The sequence below is a fragment of the Lactuca serriola genome, chromosome 1, assembly GCF_051521515.1.
Source record: "Lactuca serriola cultivar US96UC23 chromosome 1, Lser_US96UC23_V15, whole genome shotgun sequence".
NCBI lineage: Eukaryota > Viridiplantae > Streptophyta > Magnoliopsida > Asterales > Asteraceae > Lactuca > Lactuca serriola.
In genome coordinates, this window is record NC_136408.1 from 6,089,978 (window position 1) to 6,114,133 (window position 24,156).

The 24,156-nt window shown below is 35.6% G+C and overlaps 2 protein-coding genes across 2 annotated transcripts; one reads left to right on the forward strand and one right to left on the reverse strand.

Moving 5' to 3' along the window:
• Positions 1-20,252: 20,252 nt before the first annotated feature.
• LOC145051041 (uncharacterized) lies at positions 20,253-21,272 on the reverse strand. Its single transcript, XM_078999194.1, has 2 exons — positions 20,798-21,272; positions 20,253-20,749 (listed from the first exon to the last, which is right to left on the reverse strand). Exons 1-2 carry the CDS (start codon positions 21,270-21,272, stop codon positions 20,253-20,255), a joined length of 972 nt encoding a protein of 323 aa, XP_078855320.1.
• Positions 21,273-22,350: 1,078 nt separating this feature from the next.
• LOC145089620 (uncharacterized) lies at positions 22,351-23,826 on the forward strand. The gene is made up of 2 exons (XM_079028051.1): positions 22,351-22,668; positions 23,296-23,826. The coding sequence occupies exons 1-2, from the start codon at positions 22,444-22,446 to the stop codon at positions 23,497-23,499; spliced, it is 429 nt and encodes a 142-aa protein (XP_078884177.1). The 5' UTR covers positions 22,351-22,443; the 3' UTR covers positions 23,500-23,826.
• The last annotated feature ends 330 nt before the right edge of the window (positions 23,827-24,156 follow it).

The following is a 24,156-nucleotide window of genomic DNA, read 5'->3' on the forward strand; positions in this document are numbered from 1 at the left end:
ATTAATATTGCCAACTTGCAATAGGTGCCTTTATAATCATATAATCATAACTTTTATGCTCCCACTATCATGATGATTATTATAAACATAACACTTATGCTCCCACTAGCTTCGACATGTATTCAGAAATAGCTTAACTTTCAGAAAAACAATGCTTATTGAATTTCCTAAGTTCATGTTTCTCATACTTAGTGCTTTGATAATCTTTTATCAAGGCTTCTTGAACTTATACACCTTTACCTTCGATAGTTCATATGTGTGTCTAAACACTTAAGACTAATTGCCAAACCTCACAATTCAAATTATGGAAAGGGATACCGTAACCATAATCGAATTCGAGAATGCAATTTTACAATCACTATCTTCTTAAATCTTTCTTAGTGAAAGCATTTCCTCACAATCATTTTCATGAAGGAGGAAATCTTATGACACTTAGATTTAAACGGTGTATTTGTTCCTATCCATGTGAATTTGTTAAAAACAAAGTTTACAACAAATTCAAACTCATATGGATCGAACTTTCTTAATCTCGATTTCTTGCCTTATGGTAGCACAGCTGCCCACCATGTCTTCCAAGTCGTTAAGCAGCTCACCTTTTCTTATCAATGTACTTTCCATTGATCAAGGTCCTTGCCTTTTATGCATTCAAATGAGAACTCATAGGATTCACATGCATAATTAACTCGATTGGATTGGCACAGAAACAAAATAATGACAACACGATAGGTTGTAAACCTCAACTCGTGTGCTAGTGATGATCGATAAGGTTTATTTGATTTGTTCTTGAAACCTTTCAAGACCATTAAGACTCCCACTGACTCCTTGACATATAAGATTCTCTTGTCAACAACCATTTCTTGACAAACAAATATTCAAGAGTTAGTGTAGCTTTTATCAAACACTTCATAAATTGGTCCTAGTTGGTCTTTGTCTTATCCAAGACATCACAACTTTCCATATTTGATGAATGTTATAAACCTTCTTAATACTTATCACTCAATTTCACAATCTTAACTCTAAGACTTGTTTTTGGAACGAAGTATGATTGACTTCTTGATTTAACCATTTCTTCATTTCTTAATTCCTCTTCTTAGACATACAATTGTACTAAGACTCACTTAGAGGATCAATTGAGATATGGTTCTTAATCATTAAGACCCATCATAAAGCATAAAAGGTACTCTCCGTTCTTCTTAGAACGGAGAAACTTTTATCTTTCTGCCTACTTGATTCTTCTTATTCGTTCTACTATTGATTTAAACCTTTTTTCAATCAATCTAGAATTACACTTAATCTTGTAAGTATAATCACATTTACTCTTATGGTGGACTTGATCAACACGCAACTTTGTGTGCTCGATCTCCTAATCCTTCACTTGACACTTTGTCAATGAATTAGTCTAATTTCCAAATGTGAAATTTCTCATTCATCGTGTAACCAAGTTGCATGATTCCAAGTTTCTGTCCAATTGAAACTTGGGCGATGAGAAACTCTCCCTATTTGGTAAATTCTCGACTTTCCATAAATAACATAATAAGAATCAAATCCATTATTGCTAATAATAGAAACATCCAAACATCAATTTTTCATATACGCCATTGCAAGGATAAATAAATAATATAAAATCAAAATTTATTTTATTGCGGAAAAAATTTTGTCCTTACAATGCAATTCATTGAACAACTATGCTAATACATCTTTCTTAGCAATCTAATTCTAACTCTAAGTAGTAGCTCAAGAATCTAATCTTCGAGAAATGCGATCGAAATCCATTCCTTCACGGTTAGATTTTGCTCATTTCTTCCCTTAAGCTTCCTTTCTTTTCTTCGATCCTACAAAACATCAATTGTAATCTTATCACATTATGTATTAAGAATCTAGAATATAAGCTTAAAAGAGTTAGTCAATGGATTTTACCTAAAGCAAAGCCATACGTTTTGACTCTCCCATCTCTTAGATCTCTTAGGTAAATAGGGCAGCTTCGTCTCCAATGCCCTTTCTCTTGGCAATAACAGCAAATTGACTCTTTTGGAACATGACATGGAACTACTTCAGACATTGCCTTTCTCTTATGATCAAACTTTTCGATCATAGCATGTCTTTCGTTGCCATTATCTATATCCATAGAGGTCTTGAAGGCAGATTCACCAATCAACTTTGCTTTTCTATTGCGCCAAACCATTGTTGATTCAGCAGCAATAAGCATATATGTGAGATCTATAAGGGTCACGTCGTGGTTCATCATATAGTACTCTCTTACGAACTCACTATACGAGTTAGGAAGTGACTGAAGAACCCAATCAACAGCCATTTCCTCATAGACAACGGATCCCAACATTCTTAACCTATCAATGTGTGACTTCATCCCTATGACGTGTGCACACACCGACTTTCCTTCTTTATGTTTACTTGCCAAAAGGGCTTGAGTGATCTTGAACTTTTCAAGCCTTCCAACTTGTGGGTTAGGGAGAATAATCGGAGGAGGAGGAAGTGAAGTATGATCTCTTGTTCCTCGATCGAATCGTGGAATATCATCTTCATGTGGAAAGCTTGTTCCACGGGATTTGGGAAGACCATAGTTGTCGAACTTTGACATCTACAAAACGGGAGAAAACGAATTCAAGTTAGTTGATTGATTGAGTCCTTAGTAAATCACCCAAATAAGTTACTAAGGCTAGGACCCAACACAATATTCTACAACTCGGGAGAGGGATGACGTAACCCTAATTGCAGAATATTTGAAGGTAAGTGAATGACGATTCACTAATTTCCACCACGAAAAATGAAAAAGAATTTAAGTTTTAAATCTATGAAAACTCCTAGATCCTTTGAGATTCATTGAACTTTCAATGACATGTTTAAATCTCGATATGCCCCTCTTGTTTGTGACTGGGATGCCGAGGATCACAAAGCGGGTGTGAATAACCATGCAAACTTACATGGTGCCCTCACATGTTACAGTCACCTATTCGATGTGCCGGTAAACCACACACGCTCCACCGAACTATGACAAACATTGAGTCACCCTTTGCTACCTATGCTTAGAACCATTTAGTGTGCCAGTTAACCACACACGCTCCACTAACGTCTTCGCAAGGGCACAAAGTGTAATTTCATGGAATTGCATCAATTCACTTTTGCCTAAGTAACTAAGATTGGGAATTTTATGAAAACATTTAGTTACTTTAATAATTCATTATACTTATAATGGAAGGTTTCGTCCTATCCTACCCGTTCGGCTAACGACCCTCCACTAGTCAAGAGTGCGGTGGGTAAGAGTAGATACCCATTCAATCTCCATTTTATAGGCAATTTCCTTAAACAACCCTTATAGACCAGCTTCGTGAATGAGGCCTACTAACGGTAAGACTGACTTTTACTCATACATATAATGTTAGACTTTTAATGTTATATATAGTATAGGGTGTATTTTACACTTTTAAAATATTAGGTGGTTAAATTTAACAATTATACTTTTAATTCAATTAAATTGTAAACCAAAACTTTTATGGATTTATTAAACTTCTTTTAATTATACACCTTAATTAATTAATAAAACCATAAGGGTGTGATTTGAACTTTTTCAAAACTATACTAGAGTTTTAGAATTTAACATTCCTAATTAAACTTTTAATCAACTTTTAAATTCCAAAACTTGAGGGCAAGTTTTGAAACATTTCAACACAATTAGGTTTTAATCTCACTTTAAAATTTTTGAAATTTAATACTATTTAAATTAAAGTTTTACATATTAAAACTCTTGATTTAATAATTATCTTGAATTAAACTATTAATTTAAATGATTAAATCATAAGGGATTATCTAAATCATGAGGATAATTACCATTTATACTTTTAAGATATCTTAATCCCTTAATTATCTCTCTAGATTTCGAAATTATGGTTAGGATAATGCAAAATCTATAATTACCATATATAACAACTAGAGGATAATTACAAGATATGGGATAATCTAAATCCCTAAAATTTAGGATCTTATCTTGGGGAGGAGGCTAATTTCGAAAATCATGGGGTTTTTCAAACCCTAGATTTCGAAATCATGAGGCTTAAGTAAAGGATTTGAAACCCTTTCAAATTTTCGCAAATTAGGATATAGAAACCCTAATCTCGAAATTTCTAGCCTCCTAGGGTTTATTGGCTATAAACCCTAATATGTCAAGTTCATACAATTGTATAATACTAATTGAAAACAAGTTAACCAAAGGCTCTGATACCACTGATGGGTTTTGTACAAACAATCCTATGTGTGCATGCAACCCTAGAATTGGATCTATGTTTTCACTATTAGATACACAACATTATGAACACATAAAGAAACCCTAATGTGGCCTACAATTTTCGAAATTCATGTAGAAGGTTAGAACACATACCTCTTGTTATATTGTAATAACAACTTAAATCTTCAAACCCTAAGTCTTGAAAGCAAGCACCACAAGTGTAGTGCCTCTAATGGCTCACAAACACCAAGAGCAAATGGAGAAGGTATAAAGAGAGAGGAGAGGTATAAGAATTCGTCCTTAGGGGTCTTTATATAGGGTTGGGATTAGGGTTTCAGTCCTTATCCTTATCCAGTTACTTGCCCACCAAGCAACCACAAGATAAGCCTTGAAAACCCTTATCTCTTGGACCTTGGACGATTTCAAGGATATCCTTATCCTTGAATTCGTCCATCCTTTAACAAGGATAACCATTGCCCTATTTTGCAACTATCACATAATTACAATTCAGCCCCTCTAGTTTAATTAATTACATTTGATCACAAAATTAATTCTTAATTAATTATTGACCAATATTAATTAAACAAATATGATTTCTCCTTTAATATATTATTCTTATAACATATTAATAAATCATAATAACCTCTCTCTTTATTTATTTCTCCAATCAAGTTGCTTTGGTGAAGGCAACCCAAAAGGACCATGCACCATCGGGTCAAGTACATACCAAAATAGTTATGGACTTAGACACTAATCCAATAGGTTGTTGGGTATCAATGTTGGCTAGGACTGATGGTGTATTTTCGGGTTGTGAAGAACTATGGGGTTTGTTAACTGTGGGTAATTTTTCATGGGGAAATATAGTTTCATCAAATACAACGTGACGGGAGATATATCTTAGATGTAACTTGATGATAACAAATATAACCCTTATGGGACGCGCTGTAGCCTAAGAAAATACATGGTTTAGAGCGAAAATCAATTTTGTGTGAGTTGTATGGTAGTAAGTATGGATATGACTAACAACCAAAGGTTTTTAGGAATTTATAATCTAGAATTTTATGATATAACCGCTGATATGGTGACTCATATTTGAGAATGGGTGTAATGGTACGATTGTGTAAGTATGTGACTGCTTTGAATGCATGTTCGCAGAAAATTTAAGGAAGAGAAGATTGAGCCAAGAGAGTGAGTCCTTTTTCAATTATGATGTGGTTTTGACGTTTTACAGCCCCATTTTGTTCTTGGGTATGGGAGCATGAAACTCGATGAATTATACCATGATTGTTAAGGAAAGTGGATACATTTCTATATTCTCCTCCCAATCAGTTTGTACACTTTTGATGTCACTTGAAAATTAGGTTTTTACCATGGTTTTAAAGTTCAAGAAGGTGGAATAAACTTGAGACTTTTGGGATAGAAAATAAATCCATATGAATTTGGTACAATCATCAATAAATAACATGAAGAAACTGGAAGATGCAATCTATGACTTTTTCCTAATCGACAAGAGTCACAAATATTAGGAAATTTATTGGAAGAAACAAGTAATTTAAATGTAGACACTAAACGACGAAGGATAGGCTCGTGTGGATGAGCTAATCACTTTTGTTATCCATGTAAGGATATGCGACTGCTCTGAAGAACCATGGGAGACTGTTGGGATTTCTATGAGGGCAGACGATATAAGCCTTTATGTTTATCCCCGCGAAGAAGTGTTTGCCCCTGCAATGTCTTAACAGAACATGTTTTAGGCCAAAATTTCATGAAAACATCATTATCATCTGTTAATTTAGAGACCCTGAGAAGATTTTTGGTTAGTCTAGGGACAACAAGCACATTAGGCAATTTGAGATTAGGCAAAGAAGACGAGCCAACATGGGAAATAAACAAATGGTTATCGTTTCCCACTTGGAGCTTATCATCACCCACGTATGGATCAGCAGTGTTCAGTTTGGTGATATCTCGAGACACATGATCTGTTGCTCTAGTGTCAAAATACCAGGAGGGATCAATGGCAGTGGATAAATTGTGAGTCAAATTTGCTTAACGTTGATGATTCCCGGGATTTGGTTTTCTGGATGGAAAATCAGTTTAATTCCCTCTTTGCCAACAGTTAATGGCCTCATGTCCTACTTTAGTACAAATTTGGCATACAGGCAGTCGCTTCCTTTAGTCTTGATTTCGGGAGACATTGGAGAAGTTTGACCCAGAACCAGTGTTTGTGTTCTGCTGGTGTGGATTTGATCGGTTGACTGTAAGAGCAGGGACATATTGTGTGGTGGTATCAAGGCGTAGATGCTCCTGTTCAAGTCTGGATTCTTCATGCAATAGAAAACCTGCAAGAGCATCAACAATGAGATTTTTCGTCTTCATCATGAAGGCGGTGATAAATGGTCCATAGGACCAGTCAAGGCCACCGAGTATGTAGCTAATGAGATCTTCATCATCAATCGGACGAAGATTTTCAGTCAAAGAATCAGAAATTGATCTCTTCTTTTCAATATACTCAATCATAGACATAGATCCTTTTTGAAGAGTCTGTAATTGAGTCTTGAGCTGCATTCAATTTGCCGTGGTTTGAGATTGAACTAGAGTTTCAATCATTTTCAATGCTTGCTGTGAGGAACTGGTGCGAGCAATTAGGGCATGAGCATTATCTGACATTGTGGATTTTAGCCATATAAGTACGAATTGATCTCTTTTCTTCCAGATTGTGTATTCTGGATTTGGAGCGGTGGTGGCAGGAACAACTACAATAGCAGGTGATGTGGTCGTAGTCGGGACGACGGCAACAACAGGTACGCCAATTGTTTCAGATGGTGGTCTAGGGTTAAGAACGTAATCGTCCAAATCAAAGGCTTCAAGTGCCGAGATGATTGTTGTGCGCCATAGAGGATAGTTGGATCGATCAAGGTTAACAGTAATAGAAGGTATTTGCAAGTTTAGATTGGAGGCGGTAGTGGTAGCTAAGTTGAGGAAATTTGGTGAACCTAACGCCATTAGAAATTGAGCTCTGATACCATAAAGGAAATCAGATAGGAGTAATTTCACATGTCTTCATATGTAGCTGTACATCGATTTATATACAAGAATTGAGAACTGTAGAAGAGATATTCTCTCATGTATCTACGTTATATCTATTGACTGGAAGTATTTAATGCTCACGTTTATATGACTAAGTCTACACTTATAAAGTTATTGCTATTAGTTGAGAAATATATGATTTCCGTGTGTTGTGGGTTGGAAAAAATAAAGAAAAAGAAGAGACAAAAATTGACATGACAATGAATTCAGTGGGTTGGGAGGGAACGACTTCCTCCTCCCTAAGTAATTCTTTAGACATACTAATTATGTTTTAAATTAACAAGGTATATAAGTTATGTTCGTTAAAATCAAATCAAACTTGTCTAATCGATATTGTTGTGAAACTATAAATATATTACCGTAAGAATTTTCAGTAGATTACATAAATTAAATAGCTATAGAAAAAAGAAAAAGAAAAAAAAAAACAATATAGAGGTGCGAAATCAAGATTTTACATTATTGGACTAAAAGAAGGATTTTAACATTATTATGGTCTTTGAAAATATTATTGAAGGAAACACTTGCATGTGGTATAGTCAACTAAATCATTTTTTAAGAATTGGGAGGTGGGATAATAGACAACTATAAATTTTTATTTCTGTTTCACAAGTTCACATGCATGTAATTAATGATTATTTTTGTTTTCTATAGACATTACTACGACATTAATCTCATCTATATGCTATAACGTTGGCAACATGTTTATTTTTTTTCCTGAGGAAAGCTATTTTTCACAATTTCTAGGAAATCCATCGAAAATGCGTAGGAACGTGCGAAAATTTCTAGGAAAATTTGGGAGGAACAACAGCCTTTTTCTAGTAATGAAAAATTATTAAAAACATTAACAAGGTACTAGAAAAAGTTACAAGAAATTTAGATTAGGTGAGAGTACGTAAATGTGTTACAAGATTAATCTAACCATTTTATCTTTAAATTCCCTTTACTACGACTATCCAGCGACATATAAAGCCTCAATTACATGAACTTTCTGTTAATGTACCTCCTAACCTTCCAAAAAAGCTGCAAAGATAGCTTTTATGTAGCGTCTTCACTTGTGAAATTGATAAACATGGAAGAGAATAGTTCTAACAAGTCTTGAACTAACATGAAATAGAGGGCTTTATGAGTTTTAGGCCATGTGAAGAGCGAACTCCATAACTCCTAAATAAATGAACACAACGCAAATAAATATTGAAACATGGACTCATCAGACACACTACAAATCTGACAGCAAACCGTAGTAAGAGTGACACATATCTTATGAAGATTGAGGCACGTTGGCAATCTATCTAACCACACATGCCACATAAAAATGTTGATCTTACGAGGCCCCAACCTTTTATTTCCATGGACTACCGTATGAGAAAAAACCACACTATCAAACTAATTTCCTAGAGACAAAAAAGAAAAGGTACTAGTTTTGTTAAGTTGTGTAGCGTATTCAGCGCCTTAACCTCATTGCCACTATGGTGTTTTGCAGTGGCAATTGTGTTGCTTGAGTAAGGTCAACAATGTTCAATAGAAAGATCTGCGGTGCCCGAATCTGGAGGCTTGTTCAGATGAAAACATCTTGGGCTTGTCTGCCTGACCCACAAATAGTCATATGTTAACTTTTTTCTTTATAAATAGTCTTTTTTATACCCCTGTAGTTGTAAGTAGAAAGCGTGTGTATGAGGATCTATATTTCTATGTATAATATATCTAGCTAGTTCGCCCGTAAATTAGCACGATCATTCTGATTGTGTTTAACACACTAATTCTGTGTGTTTCTAAATTTTACTTTGCATCCTTATTGTCATGTGTTTATCGATTTTTTATCCTAATACCATTCAAGGCCAAATTCCATTTAAGAATCTGGTCCATTCAAAGGAGAAGGTAGTAGTACCCATGCCACTTTGATTTTGATCTAAATACACTATTTAAGGAATGTAACAAAGGTAACTATGCTCAACTATTTTAAATAATTTAATGCAAATCAATATTTTGGGAAAATTTTTAATAAAGTCTTAAATTTTATTTTTTAAACAGAAAAGTCTCGATTTTTTAACTTTTAACGCCGAAATTTTTCAAAACAAATTTTTCATTTAAAATTACTTTTCTCCTTAACACTTTTCATAAAAATCCCATTTTTGTTTAAATTACAATACATGACTCTTTTGTTCAATCAATTAATAAACTAGGATCTTCAAAACAACCGCTTCCTCTGGTGTGTACAATTGAGCCGGTGCCGTCCCGTGATCCGGAGAAAACCTGAAACACATAACACAAAACACTGTAAGCACGAAGCTTAGTGAGTTCCCCAAAATACCACTCTAACACATATTAGCCACTCAAGGCTATAACTCTGTTGACCCTCTGGTCAGTGTGTCTCAGTGGGACCCTCCAGTCCCAACTCTCGGTGGGCCCTCTGGCCCTAACTCTATGGACCCAAAGGTCCTAACTCTGAGAACTCTGAATCACATATCACAATAAGTCTCAACACATAAACAACATACAAATACACTGGCACATAATTCTAACAATACCACATATAACATATATTAGCCACTCGAGGCTATAACTCTATGGGCCCTTGGGCCCTAACTCTGCGGACCCTCTGGTCCTAGCTCTGTGGACCTTCCGGTCCTAACTCTGATAGACACACAACATAAATCACACAGAAATAATGCAGTGCCACACATCACATAGATAACATATAATATCTTTATCACATAACTCTGTTACCACTCTAGGTAAGGTATAGTGAGAAGACTCACCTGCTACTGCCGACTGAAGAACAGTCCACGCTACTCTGACCAGCGTCACGAACTCCACCACTAAATCACCGAAACCAATAATCACCAATAACGACCAAAATACTCCTGGAAATCAACTGGTCAACTCTTGGTCAAAGTCAAAGTCCTCAGTCAAAGTCAACCCTCCTGGTTGACCCTACTCGCCGAGTCAACCCGCGACTCGTCGAGTCCCCATGCTCAGAACTTCCCCAAACCGCGACTCAACTCGCCGAGTCACCCCAAGACTCGCCGAGTCCCACAACTCTGAGTCCCCTCGCACTCAACTCACCGAGTCCTCCCTTGACTCACCGATTCACGGCTCAACCAGAAGAAGGTTAGGACCTCACGACCAGACTCGCCGAGTCCAAGAACAGACTCGCCGAGTCCAAGGCTATCTTCAACCAACTCGCCGAGTTGTTCTTCCAACTCGCCGAGTTCCTGCTCATCTTCAAGCAACTCGCCGAGTACACCTTTGTGACTCGTCGAGTACCTCTAGATCTTAATCCATACAGAAGCTTTCCAGGCCATGCAAATGATCCAAACCATAGATCTACCCTTCTACAACCCATCCATCACGTAAAGTGGCAAACTTTAAGTGAATCCAATGAGATATAAGCATATAACACTCTACGGTTAGGGTTTGGGACAAGATGGCTTCACCAATCACTCAATAACAGGGACTTTAATGCACTCTAGACCTTCTCCATTCCAAATCTGAGGTAGCAACCTCAGGTCTAACCTCCAACTCAAAACACCACATGCTATCTTTTCCAAAAACCTCAAAATGAAGAATAAAAGCTCAAGCAACGAAATAATACCTCAAAAGGAAACTCCAACAGAAGAGAAATCTGAATCCTAGCAAAGCCCCTTGCTCCAAGCCTCTTAACTCTCCAAGATCTCTTCCAAAATCTCTTCTCCAAGGTTCAAATGCTCTCAAACCACTCACAAACGCTCCCTAGGGTTTTCTGGACTTCAAGAGAGGGTAAAGAGGCTGGGGAAAGGGTATAATGACCTTTATATAGGGCTCATCCTCCGAAATTAGGGTTTTCTCCACACAACACCAACTCGTCGAGTCCAGCCGCCGACTCGCCGAGTTGGCCACTTAACACGCGACCAGAATCGCGACCCTACTCGCCGAGTCCACCCATGGACTCGCCGAGTTACTCTTTCACATTTACACTTTGAACCCTGAATTTGCACTTCTGAACTCGGGATGTTACACAAATCCAAGAAACCATTCATTCACTTTAACCATTTTCACATGTTCAGCAAGTCATGTGACTAAATCGTTAATTTTTCCCAAATAATGAGACTTCTCTACAGATTCCATAAAAACTTGTATATAATATATAAACATATTTTTTTACGTATTTATATCTATTTTTACATATTTATGTATCTTTTTAAGTTTTTATATGTATATGTTTATGTATTTTTATGTATTTTAAATGTATAAACATATTTTATACGTATGTATATGTATTTTTAACAATTTTACATATATTTTATGTATTTTTGGTGGGATGTCAAGTCCACCAAGCAAATTGCACTATTTGTTTGCAAATAAAACGTAATATAATGGTAAAAAGGGGTATCGATCCTCGGGGAAATGGTTGTATTCAATCACCAATGCAATCCAATAGAACTAGTATAAATAAGCTAACTAACTACAATTAAACTAAAAGGGGGGCGTTGTGATTGCTTGAAAACTAAAATACTTGAATAACTAAAAACCTTGTAATTAAGCAAGATGGTGAGATGCTCAAATATTGGAGAGAATTGGTTAACCAAAGCAATTCAACACAATGAACATTTGTGTGTTTATCATTAGGATTCAATATGAAGCTTATAATTCATCCCAAATTGGTTATAACAATCATGAAGCATGTTATGCCAAGATTCCCCATAGGTAGTATGGAGGTTGGGGGAGCCCACAACACACCTTCGTAATCAAAATCAAGGATTCAATTGAAGCAATTAAACCCAAGAAGTTTATTAGCCTTAAGAATGAAGGAATCCCCAATTCCTAGAGGATGTAAATGCTTACACATCCATAAAGTAGTCATGATTCATAAGCTAGAGATGATTTCTACCATCATAAAGCCCTTGCTCTAAGTGAATTCAATGATTCAATGCTAAACCAAATAAATAAACCAACAATTGCTCATCCAAGTACCAAGTTCATGATCAAATTATTAAACAAGCATAAGAAATATGAACTAGAATCATAAACATAAGATAAATGACAATTAAGCATGAATCCTTCAAAAACCCACAAATATCCAAGAGTTTCAGAAAAAGTTAACCAAAATAGAGAAATTAGCCACTCATGGCAACAAAATAACAATCACAAAAGTATAATTGCATCAAGAAACTGTCTATTACTTAGAAAGATGAGAAAATGAGTATCAAGCTCCAAAATAGCCTCTAATGGTCTCCAATGGTGGAAAATCAGGGTGTATCTGAAAGATCACCCCCCCTCCAAGGTTAACGGTGAACAAAATGACCAAAATTCCCAAAAGTGTGTAGTTGCGTGGGTACTCGCACAAGTGTTGTGCGACTGAGACTCCACCTTTGCAAATATTGCTAGAATGCTATTAGCCCATTTTTCTCCACTACACACCCCACTACCCAAGATTCCCTTGGTCCCCTCCATGCCTCACATGATTCAAATTTGACCAATCATCTTCAAGCTTCAAATATGGATAGTCCAAGCCATAATTAGGAATCCATGACCCATCTTCACAAGCCCACTTCATCTAAATCTTTAACTTTTAAGCCCAAATCTCCTCTAATGGATTCGTAAAGCCAAATAATGCATCGAAAAGCCCACCAAGCCCAACTGCAGTCAAACCGCAATGAGCTCCATGTAACACTCATAAAAATCATGCCAAATTTAAACTTTTAAAAACGTTTCAAAACCATTAATCATTACAAAAAAAAAAATTCAAAATAGTCTAATATCAGAGTATCCCAGATACAAAAGTCATAAATATGAGGGGCTGTACGATCACACATTTGCCTTCCCACGATCACCTGATGTACCCGAAACAAAACTGAAACTGCCCAAAGCTTAGCGAGTTCCCCCAAAATACCCATACACACAATGATACACATATAATCACAAACATCATACTATGGGTCAAGTCAACCATCGGGTTGGAATACCCCAGGCCCTCAACCATCCGGTTGGAATGCCAACATACTATGGGTCCAATCATCCTCAGGATAGAATACCCTAGACCCACAACCAACAGGTTGGAATGCCCACATACTACGAGTCCAATCATCCTCGAGATGGAATATTGACGACCCATAACCATCAGGTTGGAATGACCATGTCTATTGGCTTTCGCACAAAGCAGGCAAGCCTCAACCATCAACCAAACATATGCACAAATAACAGATAACCAAATAACAGTCTCTAGACAGACAAACCGATCTAACAGATCATAACCACATATAACATCCTATCTACCAGGATACTGATCTAACGAATCATAACAATATATATCATCATATCTACCAGGATACTGATCTAACTGATCATACAATACTCAAGCATATAACATATCCGAATAACAATCCAAAAGGGCCAGCCTTGGTGCCTTAGACCCTTGAGTATAGTGAGGAAAACTCACTTCGCAAATGTCGATCTCAACTGATGAACCGAACTCCCGAATCGCTGACTCCCCAAAAATCCCAAACTATCCAATAATGAATATTAAGTCAAAAAAATGGGAATACTAATCTTGACTAAGAGTCCACATAGTCCATTTCGCCTTTTTTCCCTAATTTGGGCCAAGGCCTAATATTAAATTCACTATCTAAAAGTTCATATACATAAGCCCACTAATGGCCCAATTTTCCAAATTGGGCCCCACTCCCTAATTGGTCCTTAATCTAAATCCATTACCAAAACTGGCCCAAAACATTATTGTTCAGAAAGTTCAGGAAGGTCCATGTCAAACTGGCCCAACTCCGAAGCCCAAAATGTCAAAAGCCCAACAGAGGGCGTACGTGGGGTGTACTCCTCTGGTATGCTGGGCTTACTTCCATTTGCGTTGACCATCATCGGGGTGGTTGACTCAGTACGCTGGGCGTACAGAAATTACGCAGGGTTTTGCCAAAACCCTAATAAGTGCTTAATAGCTTAAGCACTTAAGCCCATATTTCAGATCCATCGACCAAAAGTGTCTTAGAACCATAAAGTCTCGAACTTTATCACTTTGGACGTCCAGAAAGCTCTTAATCCATGGTCTTAATCCATTAAGACCTTTCTACTACATGATGGGACATCTTAAGCCATTGGGACCTCATTTTTCTCACTTAGGACCTCTTCAAGAGTCTTGAAGGACATTTATTTCGTACAATTCATATCATGCACCGACTTGGGACTTTTAGGATAAGAAATGGTTCCTTAAAGCTAAAATGGCAAGATCTATAACATTCATGCATAAAGTTTGAAGCTTTTTACCTTCTGGAGCTTCTAGGGCACCAAACAACTTCATATCTACTAGCTTGTTCTCTTTCTCCAACTCCTTGATGCAACACCTTCTTCTCAAACTACTCAAAATACACTCTATAAGCTCACACACTCAAGGAAATGATTATGGTTTGGGGAAAACGGCTCTAAACAGTAGAAGCTGAGGTAAGGGAGGGTTATGAGCTCATAAGGTTGTTTATATAGTACTCAAAACCTAAATATTAGGGTTTCCACCTGACGTGAGTACGCCCAGTGTAACATCCCAAAATCATGAACAAAAATTTATTTTTAAAACATTAATAAAACTATAAGTATTAATTCATTTCAACCATGTCTAAAGGATTATATAACAAAAAAGAGTATCATTTCAAAACACTTGTTCGTTTTATCAGAGTAAACATCCCAGGCTAAAACTCCTTTGGTGTGTGTGTGTGTGTGCAATGCGATCACCCCGAGTTCTTGCCTCCGCTACCGGAAGTACCTGAAACCAAAACTGAAAACCGTAAGCACGAAGCTTAGTGAGTTCCCCAACCTACCACATACCATATACACATAACCATGAACACATAACCACATACTGGGACCCCGCCCGTTGCATCTGGCCTTGCCCGACATTGGGCCCCGCTCGGCATCAGGCCCCGCCTGGCATCATGTCCCACCTAGCATCGAGCCCTGATCGGTATACAAATCGGTCTCTCTTAGGCCCCGCCTACCTCTGGGCCTCGCCCGCTACATACATGCATATAATCAAATATCATACTAATAAATAAACACTATCCAACTGTTCCCTGATCTAAGGCCTTGCCTAACTGGGGCCTCGCCCCTGTCCTGCTACTAAAATTGTGGAACCCCGTCCATACTCCTATTAGTAGTGAGATACGGGCCCCCGCCCACAGTCACTCCCTTCCTATCATGGGCCTCGCCCCTACTCTGCTAATGTTGAGATATGGAACCCCATCCATACTCAACTAGTGATGAGAAACGGGACATCGCCCACACTCACCTCCCTACCAGGCACATACAAGTATCACAGAGACAACAAGTATAATCTAATACACAACATAAGAATCTTCCTCGGGATTGCCCCGACATCAGACCCCCGACCCAGATACATACTATCATCTAACATACCACGAGCTTACCCTGACATTGGATCCCCGGTCCTGAGTCTATCATACATACTCATGCAAGAATGACAAAAACCTCTACCATTCTAACCTTCCTCGGGCCTCGCCCGACATCAGGTCGAAACCCAGAACATATACAATACGTTCCTAGGGCTAACCCCGAGTCTTCCTACTATACATAAACATAAACATAATGGGCTGGCATTGGTGCCTTAGACCCATACAAACAGTGAGGAGATTCACCTTGCACTGCTGAAGACTAGCTGAACACTTCTGACTGCTATCAGGCGACTCCTGAACTGCTGATCCTTCGGCTCCCCGAACTATTAATACCCAAAAATAACACTTAGACCACAATACCCTCAAAAGTAAGACCAGGTCAAACTTGGTCAAAGTCAACATCCAATTGACTTGACTCGCCGAGTTGGTCCACCAACTCGTCGAGTCCCTATTCTTCTAAAATGATACAACCCCCGACTCTACTCGTCGAGTCTAGCAAGAACACAACGAGTTCACCTTCAACCATAACATCGGGACCATATTCAACCGACACGCCGAGTTCATCCTTGAACTCGTCGAGTTCATCTTCATTATGTGAACGTGTCCAGTCTATGACTCGTCGAGTTCTATGAACAACTCGTCGAGTCCGTCTTCATGGATTGGGAGATTGCCTCGGACTCGCCGAGTTCATCCTTGAACTCGTCGAGTACGATAATTTTCAAGTCCACTATGAACCCAGACTGGCTGAGTGCCTAACCAACTCAACTCATACCTTCTAGCAGAAGGGTTTTGGGCAAGGAAACGGCCTGACTCGTCGAGTCCTATAAGTGACTCGCTGAGTCACTCTATGTCCAAATATATTTAGACGATTTTAGTCGAGCACAAAGCATCCAGGACCTAGATCTAACCTTCTAGGGTCAGAATAACATGCAAACATACTGCCTTTACATCTATGCATGACCCTTTTTGCTCAAAAGGCCAAACCAACCTCTTAAACTTTGCATGGGGAGTTCTAATGGCATAAAGCTTCGACTTTTATGCCTTAACTATCCACAATACTCTCAGATTTGAAAGGATCTTGCTTGGGGACGTCCAAATCCCACAAGCACCCATTCATGGACCAAAATCTTCATAAAAGGGATAATAAAGAGATCTATTAAATCAAAAGCCAAGATGAAGACTTGATTACCAAGAAATGTAGCCACTGGAGTGTATCTTCTGGATCTACTTCCTCCTTCTTGAACCTCCAACTTCCTTCTTCTCCTTCTTCCTCTTCAAGAGTACACAAATCTCACAAAGGCGGCTCAAACACTCACAAGGTGCACTAGGGTTTTGTGGGTGAGGGTTTGGGCTCTAGAGGCTGAAGATGAGGCTGAGGGAATGAGAATATGATTCTTAAATAGGGCACCAAGTCCCGAAATTAGGGTTTCCCAACCCAGGCCAGACTCGTCGATTCAGTCCCCCGACTCGCCGAGTCGTCCACTTAATCCGCGACACGGAACTCACTCCTACTCGTCGAGTTCCTCCCTGGACTCTACGAGTAGACCTCTTGACTTGGGGTTTTTCCTTTCCTTTCTTGACCTTCTAAATTCGGGGTGTTACACCCAACGTACACAAGTGTATGTCCAACGTACTAGGGCGCGCCTAGTACGCTCAACGTACCTATGTACGCTTAGCGTACTCTCTTGATTCCCAAAGTTGCAACTTTTAACCCTTAGGCTTCTCGGGGGTCGACTCCTTTAACCCCCACAGACTACAAATGACAAAATAATAAAAGAGAGGATTCAGAAATACCTGCAAAATCTCAGGATGTTACACTCCAAAACAGTGCAAAATATCTCATGCAAAATAGAAAGTACCCGATACGATCCATGATAAAGAAAATAAAGAATATACAATGCAAATACTAATAAAAAGAGCTAAAAATACTAAAATAAAGCAATAAAAATAAGGAAAAAAAATAAGTTATCATTTTTTATGTTTTATTTTTTTATGTATTACGTATTTATATGTATTTTTACGTATTTATGGATTTTTAAGTTTTTTTTATATAGATGTTTATGTATTTTAAATATATATGAGTAATTTTTTACGTATTGTATGTATTTTTTGTAAGTATTTTACATATATAAAATGTATTTTTTTTTGTGTTTTTTATATATTAAGTATTTATATATATTTTTATGTATTTATGTATTTTTTAAAGTTTTTTATATACACTTTATAGTATTTTATGTATTTTAAATGGATAGACATATACTTTTTTTTTTTACATATTTAGATGTATTTTTAAGTATTTTACATATATTTTTTTATTTTTATATGTTTTTTATGTATAACGTATTTATATGTATTTTTACGTATTTATGTATTTTTTAAAAGTTTTTTTTATATAAATGTTTATTTATTTTTATGTATTTTAAATGTATAACCTTATTATTTTGAAGTATTTATGTATTTTTTACTTCAAGTCGTCTTCAATATTTCATCTAATTCGCACAGCTTCTTCGAATATGTCGAGATGGTTTTCCTATATATCCACATGATTTAAGTTTTTCCTATTCGATGTTTAATTTTAAGATAAATGAATAGGGCAAACTTAAACTATGTAGGTATGTGGGAAACTATGTAGACATACATGAAAAGTTATTCGAATTGGATAAAATGGTTTACATGACCTGAAATAAAAAAAAATACTTAAATACGTAAAAAAAATACATCTATACATTTAAAATATAGAAACATCTATATAAAAAACTTTTTAAAAAATAGATAAATACGTAAAAATACATATAAATATGTAATACATAAAAAACTTTGAAAAATACGTAAATTAGTAATACATACAAAAAATAACACATAAAAATAAATGAAAATGTGTAAAGTACTTAAAAATACATATAAATACGTAAAAAAATATGTATATACATTTAAAATACATAAAAAATATATATAAACATATACATATAAAAACCTAAATAAATAAATAATACAAAAAAATATATAAATACGTAATACATAAAAAAATAACACATAAAAATACAATTAAAATGTGTAAAATACTTATATATATATATATATATATATATATATATATATATATATATATATATATATATATATATATATAACAGATATAAATGCGTAAAAAATACGTTTATACATTCTATACAAGTTTTGACGAAATTTTCAGAAAAATCCTATTATTTTGGAAAAATTAACGATTTTGTTTCACGACCTGCTGAACAAGTCAAAAATTGCTAAAATGAATAAGTTAGTCGGTTTCTTAAGCTTTTCTATTCAAAAGGTTAAAAAGTCGGGACTTTTCTGTTTAAATAATAAAATTTAGGACTTTATTAAAAACTAGTTGTAAACCCATGTATTACATGAGTTTATTTAAAAGAAAAATTGAATATAAAATTCTTAACATTTTGAAAATTTTAAATTTATAACAAAAATTAGAAAAATATTGAATTATTAAAATTAATATGTTTTTTTTAATTTAAACTAATAGTTTAGATAAATAAACATAGGAAACTAATGAGCCTTAATTTAGAAATTTTGAAATTAGAAGAAATATCAATTAATGATATTGATAAACATTTATTATTACATTTATGACAATTATTACATTTAAATATTATGTGGAATTTAATAAAATGGAAAAAAAAACACAAAATGTCATGTGGAATAAATTTAAGTAAAAGTAACCACAAAATGACATGTGGCCAAATCAACGAGAATGTGACATGTGCAAAAAGATTTTTTATTTATTAGAATAGATCTTTTCAAAATATTTGAACATTTTTATAGATTCCCTAATATAAAATCTTACTAGGTATGTACTACATTTCCAAGTGAGTACCATAGCTTGGAGATGTTGTTTGTCTCTTAGTTGCAAGATATTAAGTGCAAAAAAAGTGTATGTTGAAGTATGAAACGGTGCAAATGTACGTAACACTTAACTTAACTATTATTAGACCATCCGTTATACCCACCACATACAACATATGTGGTGGGTGTCACATCAGCACCACATTCCACTACCACTAACATGGGATACGTACCACTAACACACCACTCCACATCATTATTTTTATTTTTTTTAATTTAAAAATACAATAAAATTACTTTTTTTAATTCAAAAATTACAATAAAATTACATTTTTTATAATTAAAAAGCATTCATTTTTTTAAAACTATTTTTTCATTAATTATAAAAATAAAATAACAACTTTAAAATACATTACTTAGTTAATCTAGAAAAAAAAAACATTACATTAATAAGAAAACGAACAAACGTATATATAAAAATCTTAATCGTCGTTCATGCTATTTTGGTACAAATGTTCCGCGACATCTTCTCGAAGATTGAAACACGTTTCACTGTTATGAATTTCAACAACTCGCTCTAAAAAAGCATTCGTTCCGGGTACGAACTCCTCAATTGGAACGACAACGTCGTTCGGATCATACGTGCAAATCGCTCGACCTTCATCTTCAATAATCATATTATGCATTATAATACATGCTAGGACCATTCATTTAATTCTTTCTTTATCCCATAGTCGTGTAGCATATTTCACTACATGCCATGTTTGCTTAAGGACTCCAAATGCCCTTTCGATATCCTTTCTCGCCGATTCCTGTTTTTTTGTAAAAAAATTTGCTTTTTCACTTCGAGGAACCGAGTATGCCTTCATCAATGTAGAATAATCCGAGTATATCCCATCACCAAGGTAGTAACCGTATTTGTACGCGTGCCCGTTTACCGTGAACGTCATATCAGGTGCTTTGCCGGTCCAAATATCGTTGAAAAGTGGAGACTGGCCAAGAACATTAAGGTCGTTGTTAGACCCCGCTACTCCAAAAAAGGCATGCCATATCCACAAATCTTGAGATGCAACAGCTTCTAGGATGATAGTTGGTTCACCTATATCTCCTCGAGTGAACTGACCACGCCATGCAGTTGGACATTTTTCCCAAGCCACATGCGTACAATCTAGATTGCCAAACATACCAGGAAATCCATGCCTCTCTTCATGAGCCGAATATAATCTCTCAATATCACGTTAAGTAGGTTTACGCAAATATTCTTCGTGAAAAACCTCATAAACACATGCAGAAAACCAATCTACGCATTCAACTGCGGTCCTCTCGGATACTTTCAAGTATTCGTCAGATGCATCAAATGCTATACCGTATCCCAAATACCTAAGAGCAGCCGCATATTTTTGTATACTACTAAAACTCATTCTTCCTCTAGCGTCGGGTTTTTGTTTGAAAAAATCATAACGAGATTCTAAAGTATTACTAATACGTAAAAATATAGCCATATTTAGACGGAAATGGCGTTCGAATGAGTCGTCATTATAAAGACAATTATCGGCAAAGTAATCACGTACCAATAAGTCGTGTGCGGCTTGGCGATCACGATTGACGACCGCCCTTGTACGCGCTGCATTCGAACTTTCTTCGGCGTGAACGTGTTGCACAACATTGAAGAATGTCTCGACAAATTCTACGTCGTCATCCGAATCAAAACTTTTTAAAAATTCCATATGTATTGTGGGATCCATGTGTATGTGTTTTGTGGTTTTAGAGAATAGAATGGGGTGTAAATTTTGGTATAATAGAAGTGTTATTTATATTAGTAAATTGTGTTTGAAAAAAAAAAAAAAAAACGGCCAAAAAGTTCGAACACCAATAACAATTCTCGTTTGAGTCCGTCATCGGGAACACGAATGACAACGACCACGACTAACCACGAACCACCGGGGCGGTATGCACGAGCGTGGTTCGTGGCCACCTCAACCACGAAGTGGCTCGTGGTTAGTATACCATTCGGCCTTATGATTTGATGGAGAGAACATAAAACCACACAAACTTGAAGAAGGCTTAAGCCACATGGAACATGAGATTTCGGAAGACAAAATGGAAATAAAGTTAATTAGCATACATGTCATCGTATACTAACACCGATGTTGTAGAAACATGTAAAAGCTTCATTGTCGACACTGTAGAAGGAAATGAAGATTATGCAAGCATATCATCCAACACCACCCCAAACCAAATTTTAGTCTAAACAGAAACCGGGTCGAAAAAAAAAAACAAAACAGAACAATTACCATCAAATACCGGTTGCCAAAGACAGAAAAGACATAGTATCCTAATGGTTCATCAAAGACTGAAAAAAAAACATAATATCATAAATCGATTCAAGACTACAGCCATATAGTGTTCAACTACAAAAACTAAGTGTGAAAGTGATTCTCATATCTAAAAGAGGGTCAAACATTTTTTATTAAAAAAAAGGATGCAGATGCACATGTTGGAATTTATATATATATATATATATATATATATATATATATATATATATATATATATATATATATATATATATATATATATATATGACAACAGCCTAATTTTTTATTATATATTATACATACATATTTATTTAAAAATTAAAATAATATAATAACAATAACAGCTTTTTTTTTTTCTGATTGGTCTCGAACATTTGAAAATATATTTAAATTTTCAGAAGAGCCCCTCTTCGTAAATCTATCAAACTAAATATTAAACAAATATTTGAAACCTTCAATGCCTTTAAATACATGGCAATAACTCCTGTAATAAATGCTCTTGTTCTCTTGAAAGAAGACAGGCAATAACTCTGAACTTTTTCTTTTACATCAAAAAAAAAAAAAAAAAGAAAGAAAGAAAATGGAAGAGGGAAGAGTTGGTTTCATACAAGAAGCTTTGAGAGGTTTTCTCAAGTGTTTAGGGTTAGAAAGTACAGGAGGAAAAGACACTCCTCCCGTTGAAGGAGAGGTCGTGAATAACCCTCCACCACCACTTAGTCCGACACCACAAACCACTTATGAACCCCTACCCTCTGTAGATGATCCGTTTACCACCGATCCACTCGTTGAAGCTCTGACGTCATCTGTAAGTAACTTCCAAATAAATTTATCTGCAGCTATAATGACGCTCTCAAGCGCTTCTCCTGCATATATATATTATGTTCCCTTCGTTGAATTAACTGAAGATTCCAGTGGTTTTGTTTTCAGTATAGAAGTACTTAAGTCGAACCTCTTAAGACTCTAAGAAAATTAGATCATATTGTTACACCTAATCCGTATACGAATTGAACGTAAAATCGACTACCAAACTAGTTGGCATATAAAGTATTATATATAAACCCGCCACCACACATAGAACTATAAAAAAAAAGTTGGCCCTTTATCTCTAATTTGGGATGTTCAAGAATATTCATCCATTATGTTGCTTTATTTACCATTTTTGCAGTTTTAATTTTCTTTTAGTACTTTTCTATTGAGTGAGCGCATTATGCTCTCAGGGTTGTATTTGTTATATGTTGTTGACATCTTATGACAAACTTATTGAATTTGTTGTGAAAATAAGGTGGTCATCTAGATCTAGAGACATGGTGGATAATTAATTGAGTTATACGCAATTGATTTTGTGTCTATTAAATAACGTTTCAATCTGGCATATATCTTAATTAAAATTTGTTGTTATATTAATACATTAATTATGTGTAATTGCCATTAGATTGAGAAGCCTGTAGTATCAACAAGGGATATTGGTGGTGATGAGAGTAATTTCAGTATGGTTACTATAGATGAAATTATGAACACAAGTGGAGGCACAACCGCTGAAGCACATTATGTTGAGCTACTGGACAATGGTACAAACAATATGAGCCTCCTTACTACTCGTCTAATTAGCAGCGGGGGTGGTGGAAAAAGCCATTGAAGCATCAAAAAAAAAAACGATGGTGATCACATGCAGTGGTGATGGTAAGACCAATCAATAGATATGGCCACTAATAAATTACAGTACGTTTGTTGGTCTTGTGATCATCAGTCATTTCACATCATCACATGTTTAATGTATATGTATGTCCAAGTTATACTATGGTCTCTTTTTCGTATGTGTGGTTTGGTCCTATTCATGTCTTTATATATTCTGGTTTGTACAATTTGGTAGCTAATGTAAATTTAATATTCTGAATATTGATTTTGTAGAATTCCAAATAAAAGATAATAAACTGGTGATGCATGATAGTGTGGTTTCATATTATTTGCTTGATAGTTGATATATACATTTTCATCGAAAATGGCAAATATATATATATATATATATATATATATATATATATATATATATATATATATATATATATATATATATATATATTCTGAGGCCATATGAATAATTATACACCAGAAATTAACTAAACACTGCAGGGAAAGAAAACTACTAAGCAGATAAACACAATCAAACCCTGAAACTAATACAAGATGAAACAACTGAAATGAAATCGCTACTACAAATTAAGGAACCAATAAACCCAAGTTTTGTAATGGATAAAAGTTATAACCCAGTATTAGCTTATTGCAACCATGCCTA